At 35.0% G+C, this 27,389-nt stretch overlaps 1 protein-coding gene across 3 annotated transcripts in view; it reads left to right on the forward strand.

The window, feature by feature from the left end:
• Nucleotides 1-27,389, forward strand: part of ANLN (anillin, actin binding protein) — a 54,395-nt gene that overhangs the window by 20,745 nt on the left and 6,261 nt on the right. The window contains exons 9-23 of one of the 3 annotated variants that reach the window (XM_081244553.1): nt 3,804-3,914; nt 4,628-4,869; nt 5,567-5,712; nt 5,988-6,135; nt 6,474-6,609; nt 7,259-7,441; nt 8,414-8,540; nt 9,185-9,233; nt 9,326-9,382; nt 9,991-10,029; nt 10,265-10,286; nt 11,200-11,303; nt 12,058-12,111; nt 22,105-22,191; nt 25,503-25,610. In XM_081244553.1, the coding sequence (XP_081100679.1) occupies nt 3,804-3,914; nt 4,628-4,869; nt 5,567-5,712; nt 5,988-6,135; nt 6,474-6,609; nt 7,259-7,441; nt 8,414-8,540; nt 9,185-9,233; nt 9,326-9,382; nt 9,991-10,029; nt 10,265-10,286; nt 11,200-11,303; nt 12,058-12,111; nt 22,105-22,191; nt 25,503-25,610 (1,613 nt within the window). The remainder of the gene's footprint in view (nt 1-3,803; nt 3,915-4,627; nt 4,870-5,566; nt 5,713-5,987; nt 6,136-6,473; nt 6,610-7,258; nt 7,442-8,413; nt 8,541-9,184; nt 9,234-9,325; nt 9,383-9,990; nt 10,030-10,264; nt 10,287-11,199; nt 11,304-12,057; nt 12,112-22,104; nt 22,192-25,502; nt 25,611-27,389) is intronic. The other 2 variants (XM_081244554.1, XM_081244555.1) reach the window with 2 other exon arrangements.

A 27,389-nucleotide genomic window follows, 5' to 3' on the forward strand; every position in this document is an offset into this window, starting at 1 on the left:
AAATTCTTAGAACTATGTACAAATATATTAATTGTAGCACCATTTGTAATAGTAATAAGATTTAAATGAGCTAAATGCACATCAGTAGAAGACTGTAAATAAATTGTGCTAAATCCATGTAATCAAGTATTATGTAGCTGCTTAAAATGAATAAAGTAGCTTTGTATGTAATGACATTTAATATATCATAGGCAGTTAAATTTAAAAAAAACAATAGTGGTAAAAAAACATATTACTGAAATTCGCCATCTTAACAATTTTTTTTTTGCGGTACACGGGCCTCTCACTGTTGCGACCTCTCCCGTTGCGGAGCACAGGCTCCGGACGCACAGGCTCAGCGGCCATGGCTCACGGGCCTAGCCACTCCGCAGCATGTGGGATCTTCCCAGACCGGGGCACGAACCCGTGTCCCCTGCATTGGCAGGCGGACTCTCAACCACTGCGCCACCACGGAAGCCCCATCTTAACAATTTTTAAGTGTACGGTTCAGTTGTGTTAAGTATATTCACACTGTTGAGGAACAGATCTCTGGAACTTTCATTTGGCAAAACTGAAACTCTATACCCATTAAACAACAACTCCCCTTTTCCCTCTCCTGAGCCTCTGGTCACCACCATTCTACATTCTGTTTCTATGAGTTTGACTACCTCATATAGATTAGCTACCTCGTATAAGTGCGATAATATAGTATTTGTCTTTTTGTGGCTAGTGTATTTAATTTAGCATAATGTCCCAGGGTTCATCCATGTTGACATGTCACATGTCAAATGTGTGACAGGACTGCCTTCCTTTATAAGGCTGAATAATATTTTATTGTGTAGATATACCATATTTTGTTTATCCATTATCAATTGATGGACATGTGGGTTGTTTCCACCTCTTGGCCATTGTGGATAGTGCTGTTATGAACATGGGTATGCAAATATCTCTTTGAGACCCTGCTTTCAATTCTTTTGGCTGTATACCCAGAAGTGGGATTGCTTGATCATGCACTAGTTCTATTTTTAATATTTTGAGGAACTATTATGCTGGTTTCCATAGTGGTCACACTATTTACCGTCTCACCAACAGTGCACAGGTGTTCTAATTTCTCCACACCCTCATCAACACTTGTTATTTTTTGTTTTCTTGACAGTAGCTATCCTAATAGGTATGAGTTATTAGCTCATTATGATTTTGATTTGCATTTCTCCTGTGATTAGAAATGTTGAGCATCTTTTTGCATGCTTGTTGGCCATTTGTATATCATCTTTGGAGAAGCGTCTGTTCATGTCCTTTGCCCATTTTAAAATCAGGTTGATTTTTTGTTATTGAGTTGTAGGAGTTCTTATATTCTGAATATTAACCCCTTGTCAAATATATGATTTGCAAATATTTTCTCACATTCAGTAGGTTGATACACAAAACTTTTTTTTAAAATTGAGGTATAGTTGATTGACAATATTATATTAGTTTTAGGTGTACAACATAATGATTAAACACTTTTATAGATTATACTCCATTTTAGTTATCATAAAATATTTTCCATGTGCTGGACAATACATCCTTGAAACTTACTTATTTTATACATAGTGGTTTGTACCTCTTAATCCCCTACTCCTACCTTGCCCCCTCTCCCACAAAAGTTTTTAAGTTTGATGTAGTCCCGTTTGTCTATTTTTGCTTTTGTTGCCTGCTTTGTGCTATACCCAGGAAATCATCACCAAATCCAATGTCATGAAGCTTTCTTTCTCTCTGTGTTTTCTTCTGGGAGTTTTATAGTTTTGAGTCTTACATTATGTCTTTAATCCATTTTGAGTTGATTTTTGGATATGACACCAGATAGAGGTCCAACTTAATTCTTTTCATGTAAATATCCAGTTTTCCCAACATCATTTGTCCTTTCCCCAACATCATTTGTCCTTTCCCCATTGAATTATCTTGTCAGCCTTGTTAAAGATCATTTGACCATATATGTGAAGTTTTATTTCTGTGCTCTCTCTTCTTTTCCATTGGTCTATATGTCTATCTTTATGCTAGTATCATACTATGATTATTATAGCTGTGTAATATGTTTTGAAATCAGGAAATGTCAGTCTTCTAACTTTGTTCTCTTTCAAAATTGTTTTGGATATTCAGGGTCTCTTGAAGTTCCATATGAATTTTAGGACAGACTTTCTATTTCTCCAAAAAGTACTGTTGGGATTTTGATAAGAATTGCATTAAATCTGTAGATTGCTTTGGGTAGTATTGGCATCTTAACAATATTAAGTCTTCCAGTCCATGAACATGGGATGTCTTTCCATCTATTTGTGGGTTTTTTTAATGTCTTTCAGCAATATTTTGTACTTTTCAGTATATAAGTCTATCACCTCCTTGGTTAGGTTTATTCCTAAGTATTTTATTCTGTTTCATGCTATTGTAAATGGAATTGTTTTCTTAATTTGCTCTTCAGATTGTTCCTTGTTAGTATATAGAAATGCAACTGGTTTTTTTGTGTTGATTTTGTTTTCTGCATCTTTGCTGAATTTGTGTATTATTTAACAGTTTTTTCTTGTGGAACCTTCAGAGTTTTCTATATATAAGATCATGTTATCTGTGAACAGAGATAATTTTACTTCTTTTAAAATTTGGATTCTTTTAATTTCTTTTTCTTGCCTATTGCTCTAACTAGGACTTTTAAAAAGCTATGTTGCCAAGAAATGGTGAGAGTGGGCTTATCTCTAGCTTGTCTTGTTCCTGATCTTAGAAGAAAAGCTTTCAGTCTTTTACCATTAAGTATAATGTTAGCTGTGGGCTTCTCATATATGGTCTTTATTATGTTGAAGTAGTGTTTTTCTATTGCTAGTTACGTGTTTTTATTGACACTTTTTTAAAAGTGAAAAACAAAATGCAGAACAGCATGTATAGTATGATCACACTATTTACAATAGCCGGGACATGGAAGCAACCTAAGTGTCCATCAACAGATGAATGGATGAAGAAGATGTGGCACATATATACAATGGAATATTACTCAGCCATAAAAAGAAATGAAATTGAGTTATTTGTAGTGAGATGGATGGACCTAGAGTCTGTCATACAGAGTGAAGTAAGTCAGAAAGAGAAAAACAAATACCATATGCTAACACATATATATGGAATCTAAAAAAAAAAAAAAGGTTCTGCTGAACCTAGGGGCAGGGGCAGGACAAGAATAAAGATGCAGATGTAGAGAACGGACTTGAGGACACGGGGAGGGGGAAGGGTGAGCTGGGATGAAGTGAGAGAGTGGCATTGACATATATACACTACCAAATGTAAAATAGATAGCTAGTGGGAAGCAGCGCATAGCATAGGGATATCAGCTTGGTGCTCTGTGACCACCTAGAGGGGTGGAATAGGGAGGGTGGGAAGGAGACGCCAGAAGGAGGGGATATGGGGATGTATGTATACGTATAGCTGATTCACTTTGTTATACAGCAGGAACTAACACACCACTGTAAAGCAATTATACTCCAACAAAGATGTTAAAGAATAAAATAAGATAAAATAATGGAAAAATTTTTAAAAAGGATATATACATATGTATACATAGGGGGAAAACTGGAAGAACAAACAATAACCTGGTAATATTAGTGTCCCCTTTCTCTTCTAAGGAAGAAGAGAGAGATGGGAAAGTTAAGAGAAGACAGGTGCTTTGGGGGATTCTCTACTTTATGCATTTCTGGATTTGAAATGCATAGCTTTATAATCAGAAAACAAGATATGTAAGATTCCTTAATTGAAAAACTCTAAGTTTTTATATATATATATTCATATGGTTTTTCCTAAAATTTTTCTAGGTTTTACTGAATGTGAAATGACGAAGTCTAGCCCTTTGAAAATAACATTGTTTTTAGAAGAGGAAAAGTCCTTAAAAGTAACATCAGACCCAAAGGTTGAACAGCTGACTGGTTGGTTTTCGTTGTTTTTATTCTTTGTCTCTTATTAACTCTGGACACGCTAGGAGAATTATTATTCTCATATTCAAATATGCAGTGTTCTATATTTCAGAGTATGATTTTATAATACTCTTTTTTTTTTCCCCACTAGGAAATACTCTAGCTTTCACAAAATACAGTACTGTTAACAGTTATCTTTAGGTCCCAGGCCCCTGTGAAAATCTGATTAAGGCTATCACTCAGTTTCACAGGGAAAGGAAATGTGCTGCCCCTCCACACTCTGCGTGTATGGTTAGAGGAATCAGTAGCCCTTGAAGTTTATTTGTGAACCCTGCCCTAAGTGATGTTAATATTTTCCTATTATTGACTGCAATGTGAAAGGGCAGTTCCCAACAATAGAAAAAGAATTATTTGAAAAAATACTTTTTGTAAATCTGAAGCTTTTGGCTATTATCTTGCAGTCTGGGTTTTTAATATTCTTTCTTAAACCCGAAGAATTGAATCAGCTTTTGATAGTTCCCACCTTTATTACTTAGAAAATGTTATTGGAACTTTATATTAGTAGTATTCTATTTCTTTTTGTTTTGTTTGTTTAGGAGGTACTTTTTCATAGGGCTTTTTCTTCCTGTTTATTGAGTAAGCATATGAATGTTAGGTCTTCTCTGTTATCCGTTTAATTCTTAAAGGTCTGAATCACAGTATTTACCTGTTGGAATATTTTTCAGAGGTGGTACGTGAAAGTGAGATTGAGATGAGTGTGGATGATGATGATATCAACAGTTCAAAAGTAATTAATGACATCTTCAGTGATGTCCTAGAGGAAGGTGAACTAGATGTGGAAAAGAGCCAGGAGGAGGTGGATCACGCAGATGCAGAAAGCAGCGAAGAACAGGAAGATGCACTGAATATCTCCTCGATGTCTTTACTTGCTCCATTAGCACAGACAGTTGGTGTGGTAAGTCCAGAGGTAAGAAAGGACTAAATGTGAACAGGCCCAGCACATAAAGAAACTAAGTAGAATTGGGGTCCCTTTTTGTTTTAGTTGGTGCATGGGGATTTGGCACTCTGTAGCCAGGGGTATTTTGCAAACCTGATGTTAATTCTCTTAAAAGAGAGCTTAAAACTCTTCAGTGGTTTCCTTTTGGCCTTAGATGAAATCCAAACTGTAACATGGCTTAAAAGGTCTGACATTTGGGCTCAAATCCTGGCTCTGCCATTAAGCGATGTTTATGGGTCAGGTTATTTAACCTCTTTGCCACAGTTAAATGTTAAATTAGGTTAAAAATAGTACCCACATCATGGGGATGAAGTGCATATTAGGTCATATTAGCATATTAGTATTTAGCACCAGATAGATAACTAACATTTATTGAGAGCTAACTCTACTGTTATAAGCTATCACCCTAAATTGAATAGCTGCACCTTTTTTTGGAGATTGATTCAATTAGAAATATTTTTTAAAAAGAGTTACAAGTGTAAGCTTCAGCTGTCTTTGAACTTTTATTCATATACATTTTAGGAACTTATTTAAGTTTGCCTTGTTGATGAATTGGTCAACTTATTGGATGTTTATTTTCTAATAATAAAGTCATTCAATTCCTCAGATTTCTCATTTAGAATCAATGTCATCCATAAAATCTAATATCTGATGTGCCTTCCTGCAGAATTTAGTTTCTTCGCCTAGCTGGGAATTGAAAGACACCAGCATAAGTGATGAAAGTCCAAAGCCAGGAAAATTCCAAAGAACCCGTGTCCCTCGAGCTGAGTCTGGTGATAGTATGGGTTCTGAAGATCGTGATCTTCTTTATAGGTGAGAACATCTTAGAAGACATTCACTCACTAAGGGTCATGGTTTAGATTGACATAACAAGTTTTGTTATTTATAATTATAGTGTTATTAGCATTAATCTTTATAAAACTTTGAAATAGCTTTGGTAAGCCTCTCTTTCACCCAAAGGCATTTTCCATTCTAGTGAAGTGTTCTACTGATATGTTGCAATATCAATATTCTGCTGATATGTTCAACAAAGGATAGTGCTTAGTGTGTTGCTGGATTTCTAATAGAATATAACTTATTTCCTGAAGCATTGATGCATATAGATCTCAAAGAGTCAAAGAAACAGACTGTCCTTCAATAAAGCAGGTGATTGTTCGGAAGGAAGATGTTACTTCAAAATTGAATGAAAAAAAGAATGGCTTTCCTTGTCAGGTTAACATCAAACAGAAAATGCAGGTATGTACCGTGGAAAGGGGATTTGGAAGGTTGACAGCACGAGATGGTGAGCCCCTTGAGGACAAGAGCCCAGCCTTATTCATCTCTGTATCCTGAGTGACTAGGACAGTGTGTGACATGTAGGAGCTCAGGAGCTTACTCCTGAATTCAGTTTGAGAAAAGTCCTCTTTTTTGGTGCATAGTCTAGAAACTTGAACAGTGAAACTGTAACATTTTGACTTCCCTCTCTGGAGATTTTGGAAATTACCCAATTGGATAAATTATAATTAAAGTTTAAATAAAGTGAAAATGGTGATTAAAAATGTGAGTTTTTTTCCTCCTTTCATTGGTTTCACTAGGAACTCAATAATGAAATAAATTTGCAGCAGACAGTGATCTATCAGGCTAGCCAGGCTCTTAACTGTTGTGTTGATGAAGACCATGGAAAAGGGTCACTGGAAGAAGCTGAAGCAGAAAGACTTCTTCTAATTGCAAGTATGTGTGATACACCTGAAACAATTCCAACACAATTTCAAACCAGGAAAAACTCATTTTGTCTAGTATACTCAGGAATTTCTAATTTTAGGGAAAGGGATTTTTTGATAATCTGTTTCAGCTGATCTATTTTTTGTTTCTTACAAGGTTTGTGAAAACACTACCTGTACAATAAGGTGTAGTTTGCATGAAAAGGTGAAAGAACCTGGAATGCAGTTGAAGAAATGTAGTGTAAAGAGTATGCTAAGAATGAATACATGAACTCACACACATACATACTCTTTATGCACACACACGTACATGCTCTGTCTCTGTACCTGTCTATGTATGTATAGCTAAAAATAAGTATGTGAATTTTGTTGTGTGTATGTGTGGTGATGGATGACAGGGCATGTTAGGATGGAGAGGTTAACCATGCAAGAAAACTGACCAAAAGTTGAAGTATTAAATTACAAGGATTTTGTGAACAGATTGAGCAATCAAGGTTTTACCTAACTACCTACCATCTATTTATATGAAGGAAGAGTTACTGATTTTGTCTTTGGTGTTGTATACAGTTGCCACATGAGTGCATTTTCTTGAATTGGTTTCATTTAGAAACAGTTGCAGTTTTAGTATTTGAAATATAAACTTGCATATTTCTACATAGCTGAGAAGAGGACACTTTTGATTGATGAGTTGAATAAGTTGAAGAATGAAGGGCCTCAGAGGAAGAATAAGGCTGGTCCCATATCCCAAAGTGAATTTGTCCCTTCCAAAGGATCAATTACTTTGTCAGAAATCCGCTTGCCTCTAAAAGCAGATTTTGTCTGCAGTACAGTTCAGAAACCAGGTATGGTAATTTTTATTTACTCACTTCTAGATCATATGTTAAATTATGAACTTCACCTAGATTGGAATTGTGCAAGTAGGAACAAGTAGAGCATGCATAAAGACACAAGGCTTGTATCTTGGGCCTTTAGTTCCTTTTATGTAGATGTGTGTATAAAAATAACCAAGGAAAAATTTCATATATGTTCTTACTGATCCATGCAATAACAGACATAGGTCTAACTGAAAGTAAGGCTTGTTAAACATAATATTGAACATAAAATAAATTACTAAGATGAGTTATTCTGACACAACAGACCATTTGACTTTCATTAATTTTATTGTGGAAAGTATTGGGCATCTAAAAGAACTGATGTTACTTACTCTATTTTATTTAAAATTCACTCCATCATGTAAATTTGTTCTTTGAATCCTGAATTACTGGTTGTGGAAGTGAAGAGCATCACAGTGTAGATACTTCTATTCAAATTTTATTCCGTTTATTCCTCTAGATTGAATAAATAAACTTTTCTAAGCTATGTATTCTACTTAAAATCATATTTAAACAAAGTGGGTAAAGGAGGTTATGGCACCAGTATCTGAAAAATAGGGCAGGATGGTAACTTTCACAGAAATATAGTATTTTAATCTCAGTTTTGAAATAACAAACCAGAATTTACCCTTTTGAGATATATACTATTAGCTAAAGAATTTCGGGTCAATAGGTAAAATTTGAAGTCAGCAGAAACTGAGGAATGTGTAGCGAAGTTATTTCAATTCACTTAAAATGAAGAGACCTTGATGCTGTTCCAGGAACATGTCTGTCTGCTTATGTCTTGTCTTTTTGTGTCTGAAAAGTTGACTTTAGAAAATTTAAAATGAATTTTATGTAAATCAGTTGCAGTATTACTTTATTCATTTGGTCTTCCAGAATGCTGATTAGCTAAATCTGATTTTGCTTGTGCTTATTAGGTAATGTGATTATTTCTTACAGATGCAGCAAATTACTATTTCTTAATTATACTAAAAGCAGGAGCTGAAAATATGGTAGCCACACCACTAGCAAGTACCTCAAATTCTCTTAATGGTGATGCTCTAACATTCACTACTACATTTACTTTGTAAGTAAATTAAGCTTTTGATGGTTCAAACATACTTTTCTTTTTTAATAGAGTTAATACAGTCTAAGCATCCAGGTAGAATTTATAATCTTTGAAATGCAGTATGTTTATTGTTTTTATATGGACAAATAACTCATTTTTCAATTTGTTGGTTTAACTTTTATGTTTCCGATCTTTTCTTCCATTGAGTAGCATGTTTCTTCCACGTGGCTGTAGATATTTGATGTTTTGAAGTGTTTTAACATATATATTTATTACACACACACACACACACACACACATGCAAAATCTGGACCACAATTTTTTAATATATACTTTAAATCTCTTAATGTACTTAACATTAAGTCTCAGTGAAAGACATTTATATTTAGTGTCAGAGATTTATTTTGAAACTAGAGTCAAAATCTAGTTTGGAAGAAAAACTACTTTTATTATTTAAGATCTTGAGTTGTAAAATGCTGAAGAAAATGTTTGACCTGTATTATAGGAAAAAATAGACTGTTCTTACCAGTTTTTATATTCTTTAATAGTTTGTAACTATTGTCTTTAGTTTTAAAACACAGTGAATTCCTTTACTCTCAGTCTTGTAACAGTATTTGTGGCATAATTTTTAATGGCATGATTTGACATTTTTATTTTTCCAGGCGGGATGTGTCAAATGACTTTGAAATAAATATTGAAGTTTACAGCTTGGTAAGCAGTTAAAGCTTTCTAAAGTAACTAATAGTGTATTTTTCTTAAAGACATCAGATTTTAAGTTACTTATGCTTTGGATTTGTGTGTAGGTACAAAAGAAAGATCCCTCAGGCCCTGATAAGAAGAAAAAAGCATACAAGTCAAAGGTGAGAATGAAAGAAACCCAGTAGAAATATAATCAGAAATAGGAGATATAATGTCTGTTTAAAATTATGTATAATTTTTAATAATTATCAAGCTTTTGGGTCATTTTTATGCCTTACATTTCTAGTTACTGCATATAATAGGTATAGGTATGAATACTGAGAGTAAACTTGCAGCGAGTGACCATGACCCTAAGTATAAGCTACCGATATTACTCAGGCTAGACAATTCTGTTTTCTCCATATCTGCTTGACAACTATTATTATCTCTTTAAACTTTTCTCAGGCCTTTCCTCTGAACTCTTGTCTTACTAGCTCCTCTAAACCAGACTTAAAAATGATATGGTTACTGTAGGCATGAGGAATAGAAACAGCTTTGTTTCTGTCCTTCCTAGCCTTTGCTCTTTTGTTCTTTGTCTAAATCATCATTTAAAAGAATTTTATTTAGCTTTAACAAAAAAGGAATAACAGTATGGGTAAAGCCAGAATAAAAGACTCAAGTATAATGTATTGATATTTAACAATTATTTTCTGTGTGGGAGAATCTCAAGTTTGGTTAGTTTTAATCATAATGTTTAATAGGAACTATACTAAGTTATCTTTTCTTCCAGGCTATTACTCCTAAGCGACTTCTCACATCTGTAACCACAGTAAGTAGAATTTTTTGAAAGTTGAAGTTCCTTGAGAAATCTTCATCTTACACATACAATTGGAAATTAGTTAACCATTTCTAAACCCTTAGTGCTTTGGGAATCTTTAAAATACCCTAAAAGGAAAAAATAATGTTTTCTGAAATATAGTCCTTGTAGTGTTTGTACTTAATATTTAAATCTTTGTATCAAATAAAGAAAATAACTTACGTTCTTCTTCACACCTTTTTTTTAGAAAAGCACCCTTCATTCTTCAGGTGAGTGAATCTTGAACTATTTGAAACATTAGGATATAAGCAAGTGCATACTTATACATATACCCATCTTGATTTATGAGTGTTTACCTTACTCTCCTTTGAATAATATTTTCTGTATGGTAGTGACATATAAGATTACTGGTGAGAATAACCTGCAGTCTGAAACCACCACAGGCCACCAAACAGCACATTGCTCAGGCTCTAGCAGGCAGTACACATAGGATACCTAGTCACTTGACAACTGCAGCAGGTAGCATTACTCTTCACCCTATCTTCTCTTGTTCTGTAGATTTGTTTTGTGCTATCCACACTGAGGAGTTCACCTGTTTTAACTTAACTGATCGTGACTGGCATTGCATCATGTCAGAAAAGCATCTTTCTAGTTCACTGGAAACTGGAGTGCCAGTAGGCCAGGGAGGACTTTTCCAGAGTGGCGTTAGGCCTAAATTTTCCAAAGGGGATTAGGATTGAGCTGGTTTCACTCACCTTTGGACTTTTGATCTCTGTTTCTTGGCACAAGAGAATAACTAAGAAGAACTGTGCAGATAAAGTCCTGCTGCTCATTATGTCATCCTAGACTACAGCAATGAAGGTTTTCATATCTCTGATAGGAAAATTGCTTTTTATGCACACATTTTTAGGTTCTATATCTTTAAAAACACATCTGTGTCAAATGTTAAGATGTGCCTGTACCTCACTTACGTTAAATATAAATACTTAACAGTTTTCTTTCATTAGGAAATATGTTGATGTTTTATTCCCCCCCCCGCCCCCCGCCATGTTTAGAGATAGAGGAAAATGAAGCAGTTTTTTCTGTGGCATTTTAATTTCATTCTGTTAGAGTGGGGTAAGGAATTGTTATTTATACTTACCAAAGTCACTCTGAATGAAACTTCATTTCCTTTTTCTTTAGTTATGGCCAGTCTCAATGCTGTGCGTACCAGCAACTTTGCCTTTGTTGGATCTTACACGCTGTCATTATCTTCAGTAGGAAACACAAAATTTGCTCTGGACAAGGTAATCCAAATTTATTTATTTATTTATAGAAAAACTAGGTCCATGAAAATGTCCCAGTACTTTCAAGTATTTGAAATCTTTGGCTGAATATGTATGTTCTTAGAATTGTACATTTTAATTAGACATGGGTTTAGCTGCATGATATGTTTTTTGATGTTGGAAGTATTTCTCCCCTGTATCTTAATAGTTAAGTCTTCAAAGCAGCATATACTGGTTTATTCTAAATGTCAATTCTGACTAAGAAAGTATTGCTTCTTGCATATAGATGTTAAGCTTACAGTTTTAAACATAGTTTCTTGCCCATTTGAAACCAATATTTTGAAAGGACTAACATTTTTTGGATTTAGTTTTGACAAGATAGGGAAAGATAGAATAATTTCTTGGAAAAGTACTCATGAATCTAAGGGATTTCCTTCCCATGCTTTCCTCTCCAAGTTTAAGACTTCATAGTTCAGATCTGTGTAGTGTCACCACCATATTGAGTGCTTTTTCACCACACTGTAAAGACTAAATATTTAATAGCTAACAAGACCATTTTAAGTAGTAAGAGAAGTAGAGGCAAACTTTAGTCCTAGTGTTGGCTTCTGCTGTATAATACAGACTATTTAAAAATATTATAAGAGATTTCTGTAGTTAGAATATAGCGATGTTTAAAAAAATTCATGTAACTTTTAATTTAGTAATTCAGCTAGTTTAACAAATTGAGTGATTCTGGGTCTTTTTTTCTCTTTGTCTTTTATTTTGTTTGTTTTAGATAAATTATGATGTAAAAGAGCGAGAGCTACTGGGCTATATGTTCCAGGAAAAGGTTGCCATATTTTCTTTGCTTGAAACTAATGAGCTTAAAAATCAGTCCTTAATTTTTGGCCCTTATGTATTTGTTTTACTAACCACTCTCATGTCTTCTTGGTTATTTTGACTAATTAAGGACATTATGTAAATTATTCCTTCTTTAGATCCTTGTAGATGGGCATCTTTTTCTTTACTCTCATAATTCTTTAAAGCTTTCTTTAAAAGTTCTCTAGTTTTTTTCATGCCTGTTTGATATTTGGGCTTTTATATTCTTTTTTCATGTTATAATTCTTTAAGATTCTATAGTCACTTCAGCATTGATTTTTTCCGGGTACCAAATGCCAAATTAATTACTATGTCTAAAACTAAAATTTATTCAGTATTGTTGACCTCCTCTTTATTGAAAGAACTATTGGTAATGTTTTAAGTAAAAATAGAAAACTCCTGTGGTCTTAATTGGCTAATAGGTATGTTGCTATGTAGGTGATGCTCTGTTTATTAATTTTAAAATTAAAATTCATTTAATGCTAAAATTATACTAAATATATTCATATATTTTAGAAATTTTTTTTAGGATTTTTAATATCTTTGTGAAGATCAATCACAGGCATCTTGTGGGTATATAGATATGATTTGCAAAATGCTGGATAGTAATTTTTGTTTTATTTTAAATTCTTTTTTTTCTTTTTTAATTTTTCTTTTTGGCTGCATTGTGTCTTCGTTGCAGCAAGCAGGCTTTACCTAGTTGTGGCGAGTGGTGGCTACTCTTCGTTGTGGTGCATGGGCTTCTCGTGGTGGCTTCTCTTGTTGCAGAGCATGGGCTCTAGGCACGCAGGATTCAGTAGTTGCAGTGTGTGGGCTCAGTAGTTGTGGCTCACGGGCTCTAGAGCGCAGGCTCAGTAGTTGTGGCGCATGGGCTTAGTTGCTCCGCGACATGTGGGATCTTCCCAGACCTGGGATCAAACCCGTGTCCCCTGCATTGAGAGGTGGATTCTTAACCACTGCACCAACAGAGAAGTCGTATTTTAAATTCTTAAAACAAGATTTGCAAATTAGGTAAACATAAGAACTGGGGTTCTGTGAACTGTATTCCTTACTCAGTGTTGTCCCATAGCCAATTTCTATATATGTAAGAGATTTCATGAATCTCTAAAATGAAAGAGATTTCAATGACATATGTTAAATATAGACTGATGGCTCTTTAAAAATTTTTTTCACTGCCATTTTAATTTAAAACATCACACAAATTAAAAATAAATTATATGTCCATTCTCTTAAAAATTTTTTTGAAATTATAACTTAAATGTACAGCCACCTGATTTGAGTGTAAAATCAAATCAGTTTAATGGTTGTGTCCAATACTGTAACGTCTCTTCCTGAGTCAAATACAATACAATTTAGCTGTAAAATTTGTCATAGATGTGCTTTTTTGAGTGGCAGGGGGGAGCAAATATTTGTTCTAATACCTTGTGGTTATGTAGGAGAATATTTAAGATAGTTAAGTTTAGATGTTCTTTAAATTGGTGGGAAAAATGGAAGACCTTGTATATTCACATAATAATCCCATTTGATTAAATTTGAGAGAGTAAGCACGTCTCCCATATCCTACCAGAGACCATCAGTGCAAGGGAACGTTTGCTTATTTTACTGGTGTCTTGACCAATAAAGATAAGTCACGGGGTTATCTCTGAGATCCCCTTCAGAATGAGATTTCTGTTGAGGTTAACCCAGAGTGTTTGCTCTATAAATTTAGGATACCACTAATAACGGATTGCTTTCTTATTTGAGGTTATAGATATCGGATGTAAAGTCTGACGTCCTAGAATTTAAATTATGAATTTCAATGAGTCACACTCTCAAATCCTTTCTTAGAATAGAGAATCCAAAATAATCATAGGTTTTACTATACTTTTATGGATAAAGGGAGAAGCATATCCCACAACTCATCGTCTGACTTAAAGAAATGTCATAGATATTTATACCTTCCAGGAAATAGGGATGTCAATTTAAATAGTATTAGGGCAAACACCTGTGAGGTAAAACAACTGATTAGCACTAGAATTTTGAGGTTGTAGGAAGAGTGATTAGGTGTTCTGGTGTGTCCAAAGCTATCCTGGTTTATGCCTGTTGGTCTGGTTTAATTATTAACAGGTATAATTATTCTCGCTCAGAAATATCCTGACGTATAAAAAATTATACAGTCACCCTAATTATAGGGTACATTTTACACCTCTTAACGATAATCTTTGAGGTGTTGATAAACTTAAAAGACCATTTTGTTAAACAGAAAACAGAATAGGATCATATATTTTCGCACGTCTCCACACTTGACAGGGCATAGTAACATTGACTCTTCTGTGAATATTCTCAGTTCACTTCAGGACAAGCTTCTAACCAAGAATATTGTCTACTTTTCACAGCTGTAGAGTAAGAGGGAACATTTTCTTCTCATCTTTCTGAGATTCTTCTTACCAGGAGCGTTCTCTGGGCTAAATGGTAGAATTCTATTAATTAGCATTGAGGGGCTAAGGAACTTAACATTGACAATATAGAAAAGAAAAACGGCAAGGGAATTTATAACAAATATAATAATGAGGCGTATGATGTTTTGACTCTACATTATAGATGCCTTTGAAATTCAGAAAGTTGAAGGTTTATTTTATGGAGTTAGTCTCTTGAAATCCATACTTTTTGGCCAAGAATCCCCCCTTTAACTTATCTTTATTAGGTTGGAGGACTAAATTTTTGGAAACTAACCTTACAGTAAAAACTTTCGAATTTAGACTGAACTAAGATTATTCCAACCAGGGTGTCATTATTCTTCACTGGGCAGCAGGAATGACAGACTAAAGCATCCCCCTTTCTATCTTGACCCAGAAGTCATATGACTTTAAATATTTGGATGTTACCATTTTACTCTAATGATACAACTTCTCCAATTGAATTTTTCTTATATTTGTAATCTTTAATTCACATTCAGAATCATTTTAAATTATCACATGTACTTAAGCAGCTTTTATAATTTAAAAGATACTTTTGACATGAGGTCTCTTCATTATTAATAGACTGATAAGAATGATTTGTTTAAAAATATTTCTTATGTGAATATTTTCATGCTAGACAGGAAGCATGATTTTATTGGGAAGAATATATCAGTCCCTCAAACTTCCAACTAGTAAGAGCAACATAGTCTCAATTTTAGGCACTTAGTTTTTGTTCTGTCAGCTTATGCTTCATGTATTTTAAAGCTATGCTATTAGGTGCATAAATATTTAAGATTATTATATCTTCTTGATGAATTGTTAACACTTCATCTTTGGTAGTCATCTTTATCTTAAGATCTACTTTGTTATTAATAGAGTCACATCAGCTTTCTTATGATTAGTGTTGGTATGGTATATCTTTTTCCATTCTTTTTTTTCCCCCCTAGCCATGCCACGTAGCATGCAGGATCTTAGGTCCCCGATCAGGGAACCCATGCCCCCTGCAGTGGAAGCGCACAGCCCTAACCACTGGACTGCCAGGGAATTTTCTCTTTTTCCATTCTTTATTCTCAACCTGTCCATATATGTCAAATTAGTGTATCATAAGCATATTTTATGGTCATATTTTGTTATTCAGTTTAACAATTTTTTGTCTTTTCATTAGAGTGTTTAGTATGTTTATATTAATGCAATACTAATATGGTTGGGTTTAGTCTACCACAAAGCAAGCATACTTATAGCCTACAGGCAAATCTGGCTCTTGGCCTGTTTGTTTTTTTTTAAGTTACTTTTGTCACAATTAATGAACTGATATTGATATATTATTAACAAAAGTTCAGCAGCCTGTTTTTGTAACTAAAGTTTTTGACACAATCATGACCATTTATGTATTGTCTGTGGCTGCTTTCATGCTACAATGGCAGATGGAATAGTTGTGACAGAGACTGTATGGTCTGCAAAGTCTAAAATATTAATTGTCTGGGCCATTACACGAAAAGTTAACAGACCTTGGTCCTACTATTTTGTTCTTTATTTTTTATTTGTCTCATCTGTTCTTTGTCATATGTTTTTCCTTTCTTGACTACTTCTAATTGAGTATTTTGGTAATCATTTTTATCTTTTCTGTTGGCTTTTTAGCTATACTTCCCTGTATTCTTTTTCAGTTATTGCTAAGGATTACAATATGCATCCTTAGCCTATTACTATTACTACAGTCTATCTTGAAATACAATTATTCCACTTCATGTACCTTACAACAGTTAGAACCTTGCAACAGTATAATTCCATTTGCCCATCCCATTATGTTTTAATTCTACCCTTGTTATAAACCCCAATGCACTGTTATTTTTTAATCAATTTTTAAAAGAAATTTTTAAAATATATTTTAAAGAATTGTCATTTATATTTATTGGTTCTTATGTTCTTCATTCCATCTTGTAGAGCCAGGCTTCCATCCAGGATTATTGCCTTCTCAGGAAGAAGTTTTTTGTTTGTTTGTTTGTTTTTTAATTTTTTGTAATATACTTCTGCTGGAAATGAATTCTCTAACTTTTGTTTATCCAAAGATGTCTCTCTTTACATTGTCTTAATTTCTGAAGGACATTCTTCTTGGATATAGACTGCTAGGTTGGCAGGTTTTTTCTTTCACCCACCCCTTTAAAGATGCCATTTTATTGTTTTCTGGCTTTGATTGTTTCTGATAAGAAAGAAGTCAGCCATCATTCTTACCTTTTCTGCTTTTATTTTTTATTTTTATTTTTTTATATTGTCGGCCACACTGCTCGGCTTGCAGGATCTTAGTTTCCTGATCAGGGATCAATCAAGCCCAGGCCCCCGGCAGTGAAAGTGCCGAGTCCTAACCACTGGACCGCTGGGGAATTCCCCTTTTCTGCTGTTAATATTTTAAAATATTTTGATTTGTGACAGTTTGACCCTAATCTGCCTAGGTGTGGTTTTCTCTGTCATACTGGGTTATTTCTTTATCATACTAAGTTTCAATGACCTTTACGGAGCCATAGTTCATGTGTTTCATACGTTTTGGCAAATTCTCAGCCATTATCTTGTCAAGTATTTCTTCTGCACTGTTTTCTCTTCTTTCTAGGGCTCCAGTTAAATGTATGTTGGACTCTTGACTATGTTCCTACAGGTCTATGGCACTCTTTTTGTTTTTAATTTTCCTCTGTGTTTCATTTTGGATCATTTCTATTTACCAGTCTTTGAGTTCATCTATCTTTTTTTCTAATGTACCCCGGTTTCCTGTAAAGCCCATCCAATGAATCAATTTCAACTTTTTTTTTTATTGTAAAATTTCTATTTGGATCTTTTTTAGAGCTTCTATTTCTCTGTCAAAATTCTCTCTCTTCTCACCCATTTTTGTCCATCTTTTCCTCTAAATTCTTTAACAAATTATAAATGTCTCTGTCTTGTAATTCTAACATCTAGATCATCTGTGGATCTGCTATTGACAGGGTTTGTTTTGTTTTCTTTTGATTAAAGGCCACCTTTTCCTGCTTTTTCATGTCTTGTAAAACTTTTAAACCGTAGGCTAGATGTGATGTGATGTGATGTGATGTGATGTGATGTTATGTTTTGTGATGTTATGTTATGTTATGTTATGTTATGTTATAAAAGAACAGTAGAGACTGAAGTAGGTGGTAATAACACCCTCTTGTCTCTCAGTACAATCAGAAGTTGAGCTGAGATAGTGCTTTAGTTAGTTGGGTTCAACTCTTGTTTCAAATGCCTTGAGAGTGAAGTTAGGCCCCTCCTTCCAGTAGAACTTTGAGATCTAAATTCTGAAAGTCTACAAGATTTCTTTTTGCTTTCCAGATCTGCCTCTGGCTTGTGGCATTAGCACTTACTCAGCAAAATTCTGAGGAGTGGGGGAGATTGGCAGGTAGGGAGGGCTAGCTCTGACCCTGGGCTCTTTTGAGATGCTCATCTAGGTAGACAGTCTTCATTTAGCTGTTAAAGACTTCACTGGTTTTTCCTTTGCCCTGCAAAATTCATTGCCTGTTGCCAGCATGCTCCTCTGTCAGTTCTTGCTCCCAGGGAATAAAGTGGTCACCCCTGATTTGGCTCAGCCAGGAAGGGTACATTCCTTACTGGAATTTGGTCCATTAAATTTTTTTGCTTGCACAACTCTTAGGTAGCTTTAAGGGAAATAAGATATTCTTAGCTTATCCATTGTTTTCTAGTTGTTGCAGTAGAAATGGTGGTCTTTTGTGACCTTTCACATCCTAAGTGGAAGTGGAGCTCTGGGCATGTAATGGAAGTCGAACTCCTTTCTGTGTATCCCCCTAACCAAGCACACTGTAGTAGATTTAATGGACAGAATTTAGATATACTTTTGTGTGTGTCTCTGTAGCTAGCAAATCAGCCATGGTTGGGAGTGAAGAGTCATTACATCATGACAGTAATTGCATCTGGTGTGGATTTAGGGCATTCCAGACCATCTTCATATTGAACTTAAATGTCTTTGTCAGATAGATTTCAACATTGGCTTTCACTACTAGGTCTATGTTTGTGGCTTTCTACCCTCTCTGTAATGCAGACTTGTGTTTGATATGGGGTCCTTAGTTTTAGAAATCTGCCTGGAAGTAAAATGGTACAAACATTTGATGAAAATTATTGTTGATTAGCTCTATATTATATACATTATAGAGCAACTTAATTTTTCTCTATGTATAACCTACTAGGTAATTATTGCTCAGATAACTTTTGTTCTTTGGCGGTAAATTTATATGTGTGTATATGTATGTGTGGATGTATATGTAGATGATGTGGCATGTATCAGTACTTCATTACTTTCGATGGCTGAGTACTATTGCATTATGTTATACACTACACTTTGTCCACTCATCTGCTGATGGACATTTGGTCTGTTTCTTTTTTGGCTATTGTGAATAACGCTGCTATAAACTTGGGCGTACATATACCTGTTTGAATACCTGTTTTCAGTCTTTGGGGGTATATATCTAGGAGAGGAATTGTGTGGTTATATGTTAATTCTGTTTAACTTTTTGAGGAGCCACCAAACTGTTTCTCATAGTTCCTGAACCATTTGACATTCCTATCAGTAATGTCGGTTCCAGTGTCTCCACATCCTTGCTAAAGCTTGTTATTTTCCATGTTTTTGATTATGGCCATCATAGTGGGTATGAAGTGGCACCTCACTGTGGTTTTGATTTGCATTTCCCTAATGACTAATTTTTGGTTTTGGAGGGGGGGTTTTTTTTGGCTTATACAACAAAAGTTTATTTTTTCACAGTTCTGGAGGCTAGAAGTCTAAGATTAGGGCACTGGGAGGGTTGATTTTTTTCTAAACCCTCTCTGTTTAGCTTGTAGATAGCTGTATTATGTGTCTTCACATGGTCTTTCTCGGTATGTGTGTCCAAATCTTCTCTTTCTATGAGGACACAAGTTACATTGGATTAGGGCTCATCCTAATGAACTAAATTAACCCTAATTACTTCTTTAAAGACCCTATCCCCAAATACAGTCACATTTTGTGGTATGGGGAGTTAGAACTTCAACATGTGAATTTGGTTAGGGATGGGGAGGGGACACAATTTAGTCATAGCATGGTTTAAGCTATAGCATGAGTTTTGGGATTATCAATGTTGGAAACATACTTGTATCTAAGAAATAAGGAAAGCTTTATAGATACAGAATGACTCAACTTTAAAACAAGCAAGAAAAAAATCTGCTTTCAATAACTTATTGTTGGTTTTGTAATTTAGCTTATGTTTATTTTGGTTCAAAGCAATGTGCTTCCAATAAAAGAATCAGATTCCTTTTTACTCGTTCCTCAGTAAACGGTTCTGGACACAATGGCAACTTGAGATTTCCGTTGAAATCTTCGTCCTTATCCTCACCTTCATCATTATTGTCACCATCGTCATCAAGCTAACAATTATTACCTAAAGACTATTGATGTTGAACATCTTTTCATGTGTTTGTTGGCTATTAGTATATCGTCTTTGAAGAAATGTCTATTCAAGTCTTTTGCCAATTTTTAAGTTGGATTGTTTGGAATGTTTTAATTGAGTTGTCTTTTTATTGTTGAGTTATAAGAGTTCTTAATGTATTCTAGATACTAAACCATTATTAGATACATGATTTGCAAATATTTTCTCCTGTTTTGTACATTGTCTTTTCACTTTCTTATGTTTTGATACACAGAAGTTTAAAATTCTTTATTGTAATAAATAATACGTAACATGAGGTCTACCCTCAACAAATTTTTAAGTGTACAATATTATTAACTATAAGCCCAATGTTGTGCAGCAGATCTCTAGAATTTTTTCATCTTGGATGAGTGAAATTCTATACCCATTGAATAGCAACTCCCTTTCCCCCCACTCCTACCAGTCCCTGGCATCCACCACTCTACTTTCTGCTTCTGTTGAGTTGGCTACTCTTGATACCTCATACAAATGGAATCATGTAGTATTTGTCCTTTTGTGACTGACTTATTTCACTTAGCATAACGTCCTCAAGGTTCATCTGTGCTGTAACACCTGACAGGATTTCCTCCTTTTTTATGACCGAATAATACTCTATTGTTTGTATGTACTATATCCCCCCACCTCCCCCGGCTGCCTTCTTTTTTTTCAATAGGAGTATTTGGGTACTATTTGACAAAACAAACAGTGTTCTTTAAGCAAACATTTATTGAATGTCTGGATATGATTTGGCAATAGGATATGGAAACAAACATGAGAAGGACATGATAATTGACCTCAAGGATCTGCTGTGCAGAGGTGTGGGGCTTTGGGTTAGGACACATAAGAAAATATACACTGAGAGTCTCAAGCCATAAAAGGCAAACTTTGGGCTCTGAGAAGAACAGGATCTGGATGGCCTAGAGTAGTTTCATATACAGAAGTGGGGAGAAAGGAGGCTATACCACATTTTCTTTGTCTGTTCAGCTGTTGATGGGCATGTAGATTGTTTCCACCTCTTGGCTGTTATAAAGAATGCTACAATGAACATGGGAGTGCAGATATCCCTTTAAGAGCCTGATTTTGATTCTTTTGGATAAATTCCCAGAAGTGGGGTTGATTGATTATATGGTAGTTCTATTTTTAATTTTTTGAGGAACCTCCATACTGAAAAGTTTTTCATTTTGATGAAGTTTAATTTATCTGTTTTTTCTTTTGTTGCTCATGGTTTGGTATATATCTGAGAAGCCATTGCCAAATTCATGATCATTGAAGATTTACTCCTCTGTTTTTCTTCTAAGAGTTGTATGGTTTTAGCTCTCACATTTAGGTCACTGATCCATTTTGAGTTAATTTTTGTATGTGGTATGAGGTAGGGATCCAACTTTACTCTTTTGCATGTGGCTCTCCAGTTTCCCCAGCACCATTTGTTGAAAATATTGCTCTTTCCTCATTGAATGGTTTTGGTACCCTTGCTGAAAATCAATCTGGCATATATGTATGGGTTTATTTCTGGACTCTCAGTTCTATTCCTGTGGTCTATATGTCTATCCTTATGCCAGTACCACACTGTTCTGATTACTGTAGTTTTGGATTGGTTTGAAATTGGGAAGTATGATTCTTTCAACTTTGTTTTTCTTTTTCAAGATTGTTTTGGTTATTTGGGGCCTCTTGCAATTCCATGTGAATTTGAGGATCAACGTTTCCATTCTGCGGTTCACTATTCTTTATTGCTGAATAATATTATATTGTATTAATATGCCAGTTGGTTTATCCCATCTTCTATCAAGTATATTCTGTTGATAGGGAATGGATAAACACATGTATTCTCTTCTTAAATCTGTGTTTTCTTTATCACATTACTTGGGACTTAGGGTTCTGCCTTAAGCAGGCTCTACATTGAATGAATTTATTCTTCAAAAGCATTTGTTGCTAAGGAACCAGTGGCTTTTGGGCCACCTATATTATATTCCAGCTTTAGAAAATACTGTGTTTTCAAGACATAATCTCTATTCATGATTTATAGATGTTTTATCAAGAAAAACTGTTTTACAAATAATCTACTCTCTTTCTTCACAGGTACCCTTTCTATCTCCTTTGGAAGGTCATATTTACTTAAAAATAAAGTGTCAAGTGAACTCAAGTGTTGAAGAAAGAGGTTTTCTAGTAAGTAACATCACTGGATCTATATTTTCTTTTTTCCATTTTGTGAAGCATAGACTTGGTTTCCCATAGGAATGAAAGTCTGTGTGACTAAGTGATAAATTGGTTCAGATTTGTTGCATGTCCACTATATGCTAATCACTGTGCTGGTGTTAGAATATAATAGGCCACAGAAAATAATCCCTGCACTCAGGAACTTTTAGTATAATAGGAAGAAATACAAGTGAACAGCTAAGTACAATACAGTACTATAATGGGAGAAAGCATAGAGTGCATGGGTGTAAATTGGTGGGACACCAGGTCTTAGGTATGAGTGGGAAGGCTTAAAGAAAGGTATTGGAAATAACTTGTAAACTGCTAGCTGAACAAGTTAGCCAGAGGGAGAGAAGAGGGAGATATGCTCCAGATGAAGGGAAAAGCATTACAATGGCCTGGAGGGCCCTTCCCTCTCTCACCCCCACCAGAGTAAAAGATGACACATTTAGATAGTGACAGGTATTTCAGGGTAGCTAGAGCTTAGAGTCTGAGTGTGTGTGTGGAGAAGGGGTAGTGAGAGGAGTGACTGGGGAGGAAGGTGGGGTTAGGGGAAATGGAGCCAAGTGTTAGAGGGCCTTTTAAAGACTTCCGACTTTATCCTGAAGTCGGTTGGGTACTCTTGTAGGATTTTAAGCAGAGGATTAACATCAAATTTGGGGGTTTAGGAAAGTCATTCTGACTAACGTGTGGAAGTGGACTGGGGAGTGGCAGAACTGAAGAAGATTAGTGAAGAAACTGAGTTACTCCATGAGAGAGGGGATGGGGGCTGGCAGTCAGGGTGGAGAGAAGGACCCACCGTGGATAAGTGAAGGAGGAAGAAGTGCAGACCCTAGTGGTTTGGCTGTAGGGGTGGAGAAGCAGAAGTAAGGATGTCACCCAGATCCCTGCCTTGCACAGCTTGTTGGGTGGCAGTGATTATACTGAGATAAGGGGCCCTGGGTGGGGAGCAAGTGTCCATGTTTGGGGTGGAAACCGTTTTTCCCCAAAATTTTATTGTGGTAAATTGCAAGCATACAGCAATGTTGATAGAATTTTATAATGAACGCCCGTATAGCCAGCATCTAGATTTTGCCTTTAACATTTTTTACTGTCCTTGCTGTATCATGTATCTACTACCTAGCTATCCTTCTAGCCAGTCCTGAAAATATCATATTTTGGGGGGAAGAATTTCAAAGTATATTGTGGACATTAGCATGTTCCTGTGAATCTTAAGTGTACATCCCCTGAGTTCTGACACAGGCATACATCTATGTAACCCAAATTTCTATTAAAATAGACAATTTTACCCCAGAAAGTTCCCTCATGCCCCTTGTCAGTCAGTCCCCACCCAAGGTAGGAAGTTTTAATGAGTTAAGTTTTAAATAACTTGAATTTTAGATGTGTACAGGCACGTTTCAGAGTTTGAGTTTGGAGCTCAAGATAGACATTTTAGATGAGGTGAAGGTTTGGAAATCTGCAGCAGAGAGATAGTAATGGAAGCTCAGGCAGCGTTGAATAGCCAGGGAGCACTAACATTTAAGCCACAGACCTAGGAAGAGAAGCTCTCAAGGGAGACTACAGGGAGGGCAATGGAGAACTTCGTTTCATGGTTGCCAGGGGAAGAGTCTGCAAGAGGGAGTGGTCAAATTAGATAAGCATCTATTAGACACGGTTGGACTTATTAATGAAGTGGTCATTCTAGTCTTGTTGAGAGCAGGAGCTAGATTGCAAATGGTTACAAAGGGAGTGGAGGGTGAAGAATGGGGGTGCAACAACTCTGAAACAAAGTTTGGCTGCAGAGGGGTAAAGAGAGTGTGGTACCTGCAGAGGTCTGTAGGGTGAAAGAAGGATTTTGTTGACATTTTATTAAGATTGGAGAGATTTGAGCATCTTTAAATTCAAATGGGTAGCTTCTAATAGGGCCAAAGAGGGCAAAGGTAGAGGCAATGGGGAACCTGCACTTTAAGGAATAACACATGGAACAAGGTCATGAGAGTGAGAACAAATAAGACCCAAGCCACGGTTCATGATCTTGTACAGAATTATACTTTTTCCATTATCAGAGGAGGAAAGTATGTGTAGAATACACAGAAGGTTGTGGGTGTGGTACCAGAAGTAGAGAAAATCTAATAGCTTTGATTTTCTTTGTGAAGCAAGAATTTGAGCTATACAAAAGATATCACAGGTCAATTTGCAGTTGCTGACAAAGGGCAACAGAAAGAAGAGCTAGATTGTACAGAAAGTCCAAGCAGCCAAGGTGACTGTAAATCACACTTCGTAGCTTTTTTCACATGTAAATCCAGCAGGTGGCACTAGATATTCTTGGAAAAGTGTCTATAAATTTCTGACTTGAAAGCAGTGTTTACTTACTGACCTTTTCCTTTAATGTAAATATTTCCATATTTTACTCTAGATACCTTTAGCCCCTGATATACTCTTAGGACATTCATTTGCCTAAAATGTCTGACCTACTTAATGTTTGAGCAGGGCTCTTAACTACTTTAGAGTTAGATCTTTTCAGGTTTACTCTATCTTGAATCCTATAGGCCATTCTTATCACATCCACACTTACAGAAATGTGGTAAAAAAAAAAGTTAACTCAGGACTCCCCCAAATAACTTCTGTCCCCTGTCTAAGCAATGCCTTTTAATTACTTCTAACCTCTATAAAAAATAGAGGTAGTAATTGAAATGGTTCAGTTGCTTGGTTCAGTTTTCCTTCCTGATGTGCCAGGGACAGCTGGAAGGAAGGAGACTACCAACCAGAGAAACTTGCTAAGTGATTCTAAAATGGTACTAGCCTAACTCTGCCAAGACTGATGAGCAGCAAGAAAAGTACGTTCTGGTTTAGCTAGAAGGTTCCAGTTCTGCTTTGTGACCGTGTGTTGTCATCTAATTTCCTTGGCCTTCAGTTTCCCCAGCTATAAAAATGAAAAAGCTATCCTCTTGTTATTTTTCTCTGATTATAGTAGGGGGTAATGATAACTTGTATTATTTTTATCCATCAAATTTTTCCTTTTCTATTACCTTTATGATGTAAAAGGTGAACGTAAACACAAAAGGGAGCTGGTGAGTCATTTGTACTAACTTTGTGCTTGAGATTGAAATAACAAGATTCCTGGCCTTGATACAGAGTAGAATAAAAATAAACTTAAGTACTTTATAAAAGAGAGAAAAGAAAAAAAATCATGCAAGTAGATTTTGAAGTATGAAATATGTCAACATACTGAGGTTTAATGTATAGAAAACATTTAATTGATCCTCAGGTTTCTAAAGTCAGTATTTCATTGACTTTTCCAGACCATATTTGAAGATATTAGTGGTTTTGGTGCGTGGCATCGAAGATGGTGTGTTCTTTCTGGAAACTGTATCTCTTATTGGACTTATCCAGATGATGAGAAACGAAAGGTAATATTAATATTGATGGTCAGTGGTGAAAGCCCTAACTGACTTTCAGGGAATATTTCATGCAAGTGTTCCCCATGGCCCCCATCAACCACCCAAATGCCCCGTTAAAAATATTTACTAAGCCATTAAAAATGTTCTTGTTGAAAGACTAGTGAGTGTGTGTGTGTGCATGTGTGTGTATTTGTGTAAAAATTTTATATCTTATCCATTCCCTGTGATTTGACCACTCTTGAAATACCTTAAGGAATATATTTTTCTTTTTTTCTGGAATGTTTCATAATATTTTTTAATTGACACTTTTAATCAGAAATATTTTCAATTCACTTTTGTATTTTATTAACAGTTGATTTACCTAACTCTGAGATAAAACAGAAAGGAAAAACCACCATAGGAATATAGTGGTTTTGGTTTTGTTTCTAAAATTTGATAATAGAATTTTATGGATACATTACATCTTGTTTTTAAAGAATTTAATGTTATGGCCCAAGTGTGGTAACTTATTATCCAAAAACTGGAAAATAGAAATAAGCAGAAATATAAAGTAAAATCATCTATAACAGAGATAACTACTGTTCACATTTTGCTGTGTATCCTTCTAAGTTTTTTAAATGTATATGTAATGATAGTTATATATCCATTTATGAATCTTTTTTAAACAGAAAGTATCATGTTTTTTACAACTTAATTTTTACTTGATAATATCCTATCTTTCCACATCAATAAAAATACATCTGTGATATTGCATTAGATAGCTATATGTATGACATTGTAGCTATATAAAATTTTATTTTGAAGTTTATTGTGAAATATTTAGAACCTTCAAATAGACAAAAAAAAAAAAAAAAGTAATTTCTATCAACCTCTGTGTTATCAGTCCAGTTAAAGCTCCTCATGTAATTTTCTCTCCCTCATAGAGATAACCCCTATCCTGAAATTATTTTGTTCCTATGTATTTCTTTAAATTTTTATTATATATTATATATAGGCAGTATATTATTGCAATTGCATATTTTGAAGCATTATACAAATAGATCATACTGTATATACTATTCTGCAACTTGCATGTTTTAAGTCAACATGATTTGTGACATTAGTCTAGGCTGGTGTGTGTAGCTCTAATTTGTAGAGCTCTAGCCATCTTTCTCTGTACTAAAGTATTCCATTGTAAGAATGTATCACAATTAATTTATCCACTTCTCCTATTTATGGGCACTTAGATTATTTCTAAATTGTTGCTATTATAAACAGCTCTGCTATAACTTAGCTACATGGATCAAAGCTCTTTCTTGAGTTTGTATCTAGTAGCAGAATTGCTGGTTTGTAGGGTTTCGCACATCTTCAATTTAGCTAGATTTTGTCCAGTTATTCTTGAAATTGGTTGTACAATGTTCTGTTCCCACCAGGAGTACATGAGAGTTCTCAGTGTTCCACATCCCACCAAGACTTGATATGTCAGCCTTTTAAACTCTTGTCAGTGTGATACGTGTGAAAGGTTATTTCACTGTGTTTTTATTTTGGTTTTCCTTGATTGAACATTAAGAGTAAGCATCTTTTCTTATGTGTTTTAGCCATTTATTTCCCTAGTCTTTTGCTTGGCATATGTTTTAATTTATCTTTATAATATCTTTTCATAAACAGAAATTTTTAATGCTAAGATAAATCTGTCAGTTTATTGCTTTATTGTTTACTTTTTTGAGTCTTAGTTAAGAAAATCATCTCTATAGTCATAAAGATATTCTCCTATACCTCCTTATAACTTCTGAAAGTTATAAAGATTTA

Source organism: Mesoplodon bidens (genome assembly GCF_964165515.1).
Source record: "Mesoplodon bidens genome assembly, chromosome: 9".
NCBI lineage: Eukaryota > Metazoa > Chordata > Mammalia > Artiodactyla > Ziphiidae > Mesoplodon > Mesoplodon bidens.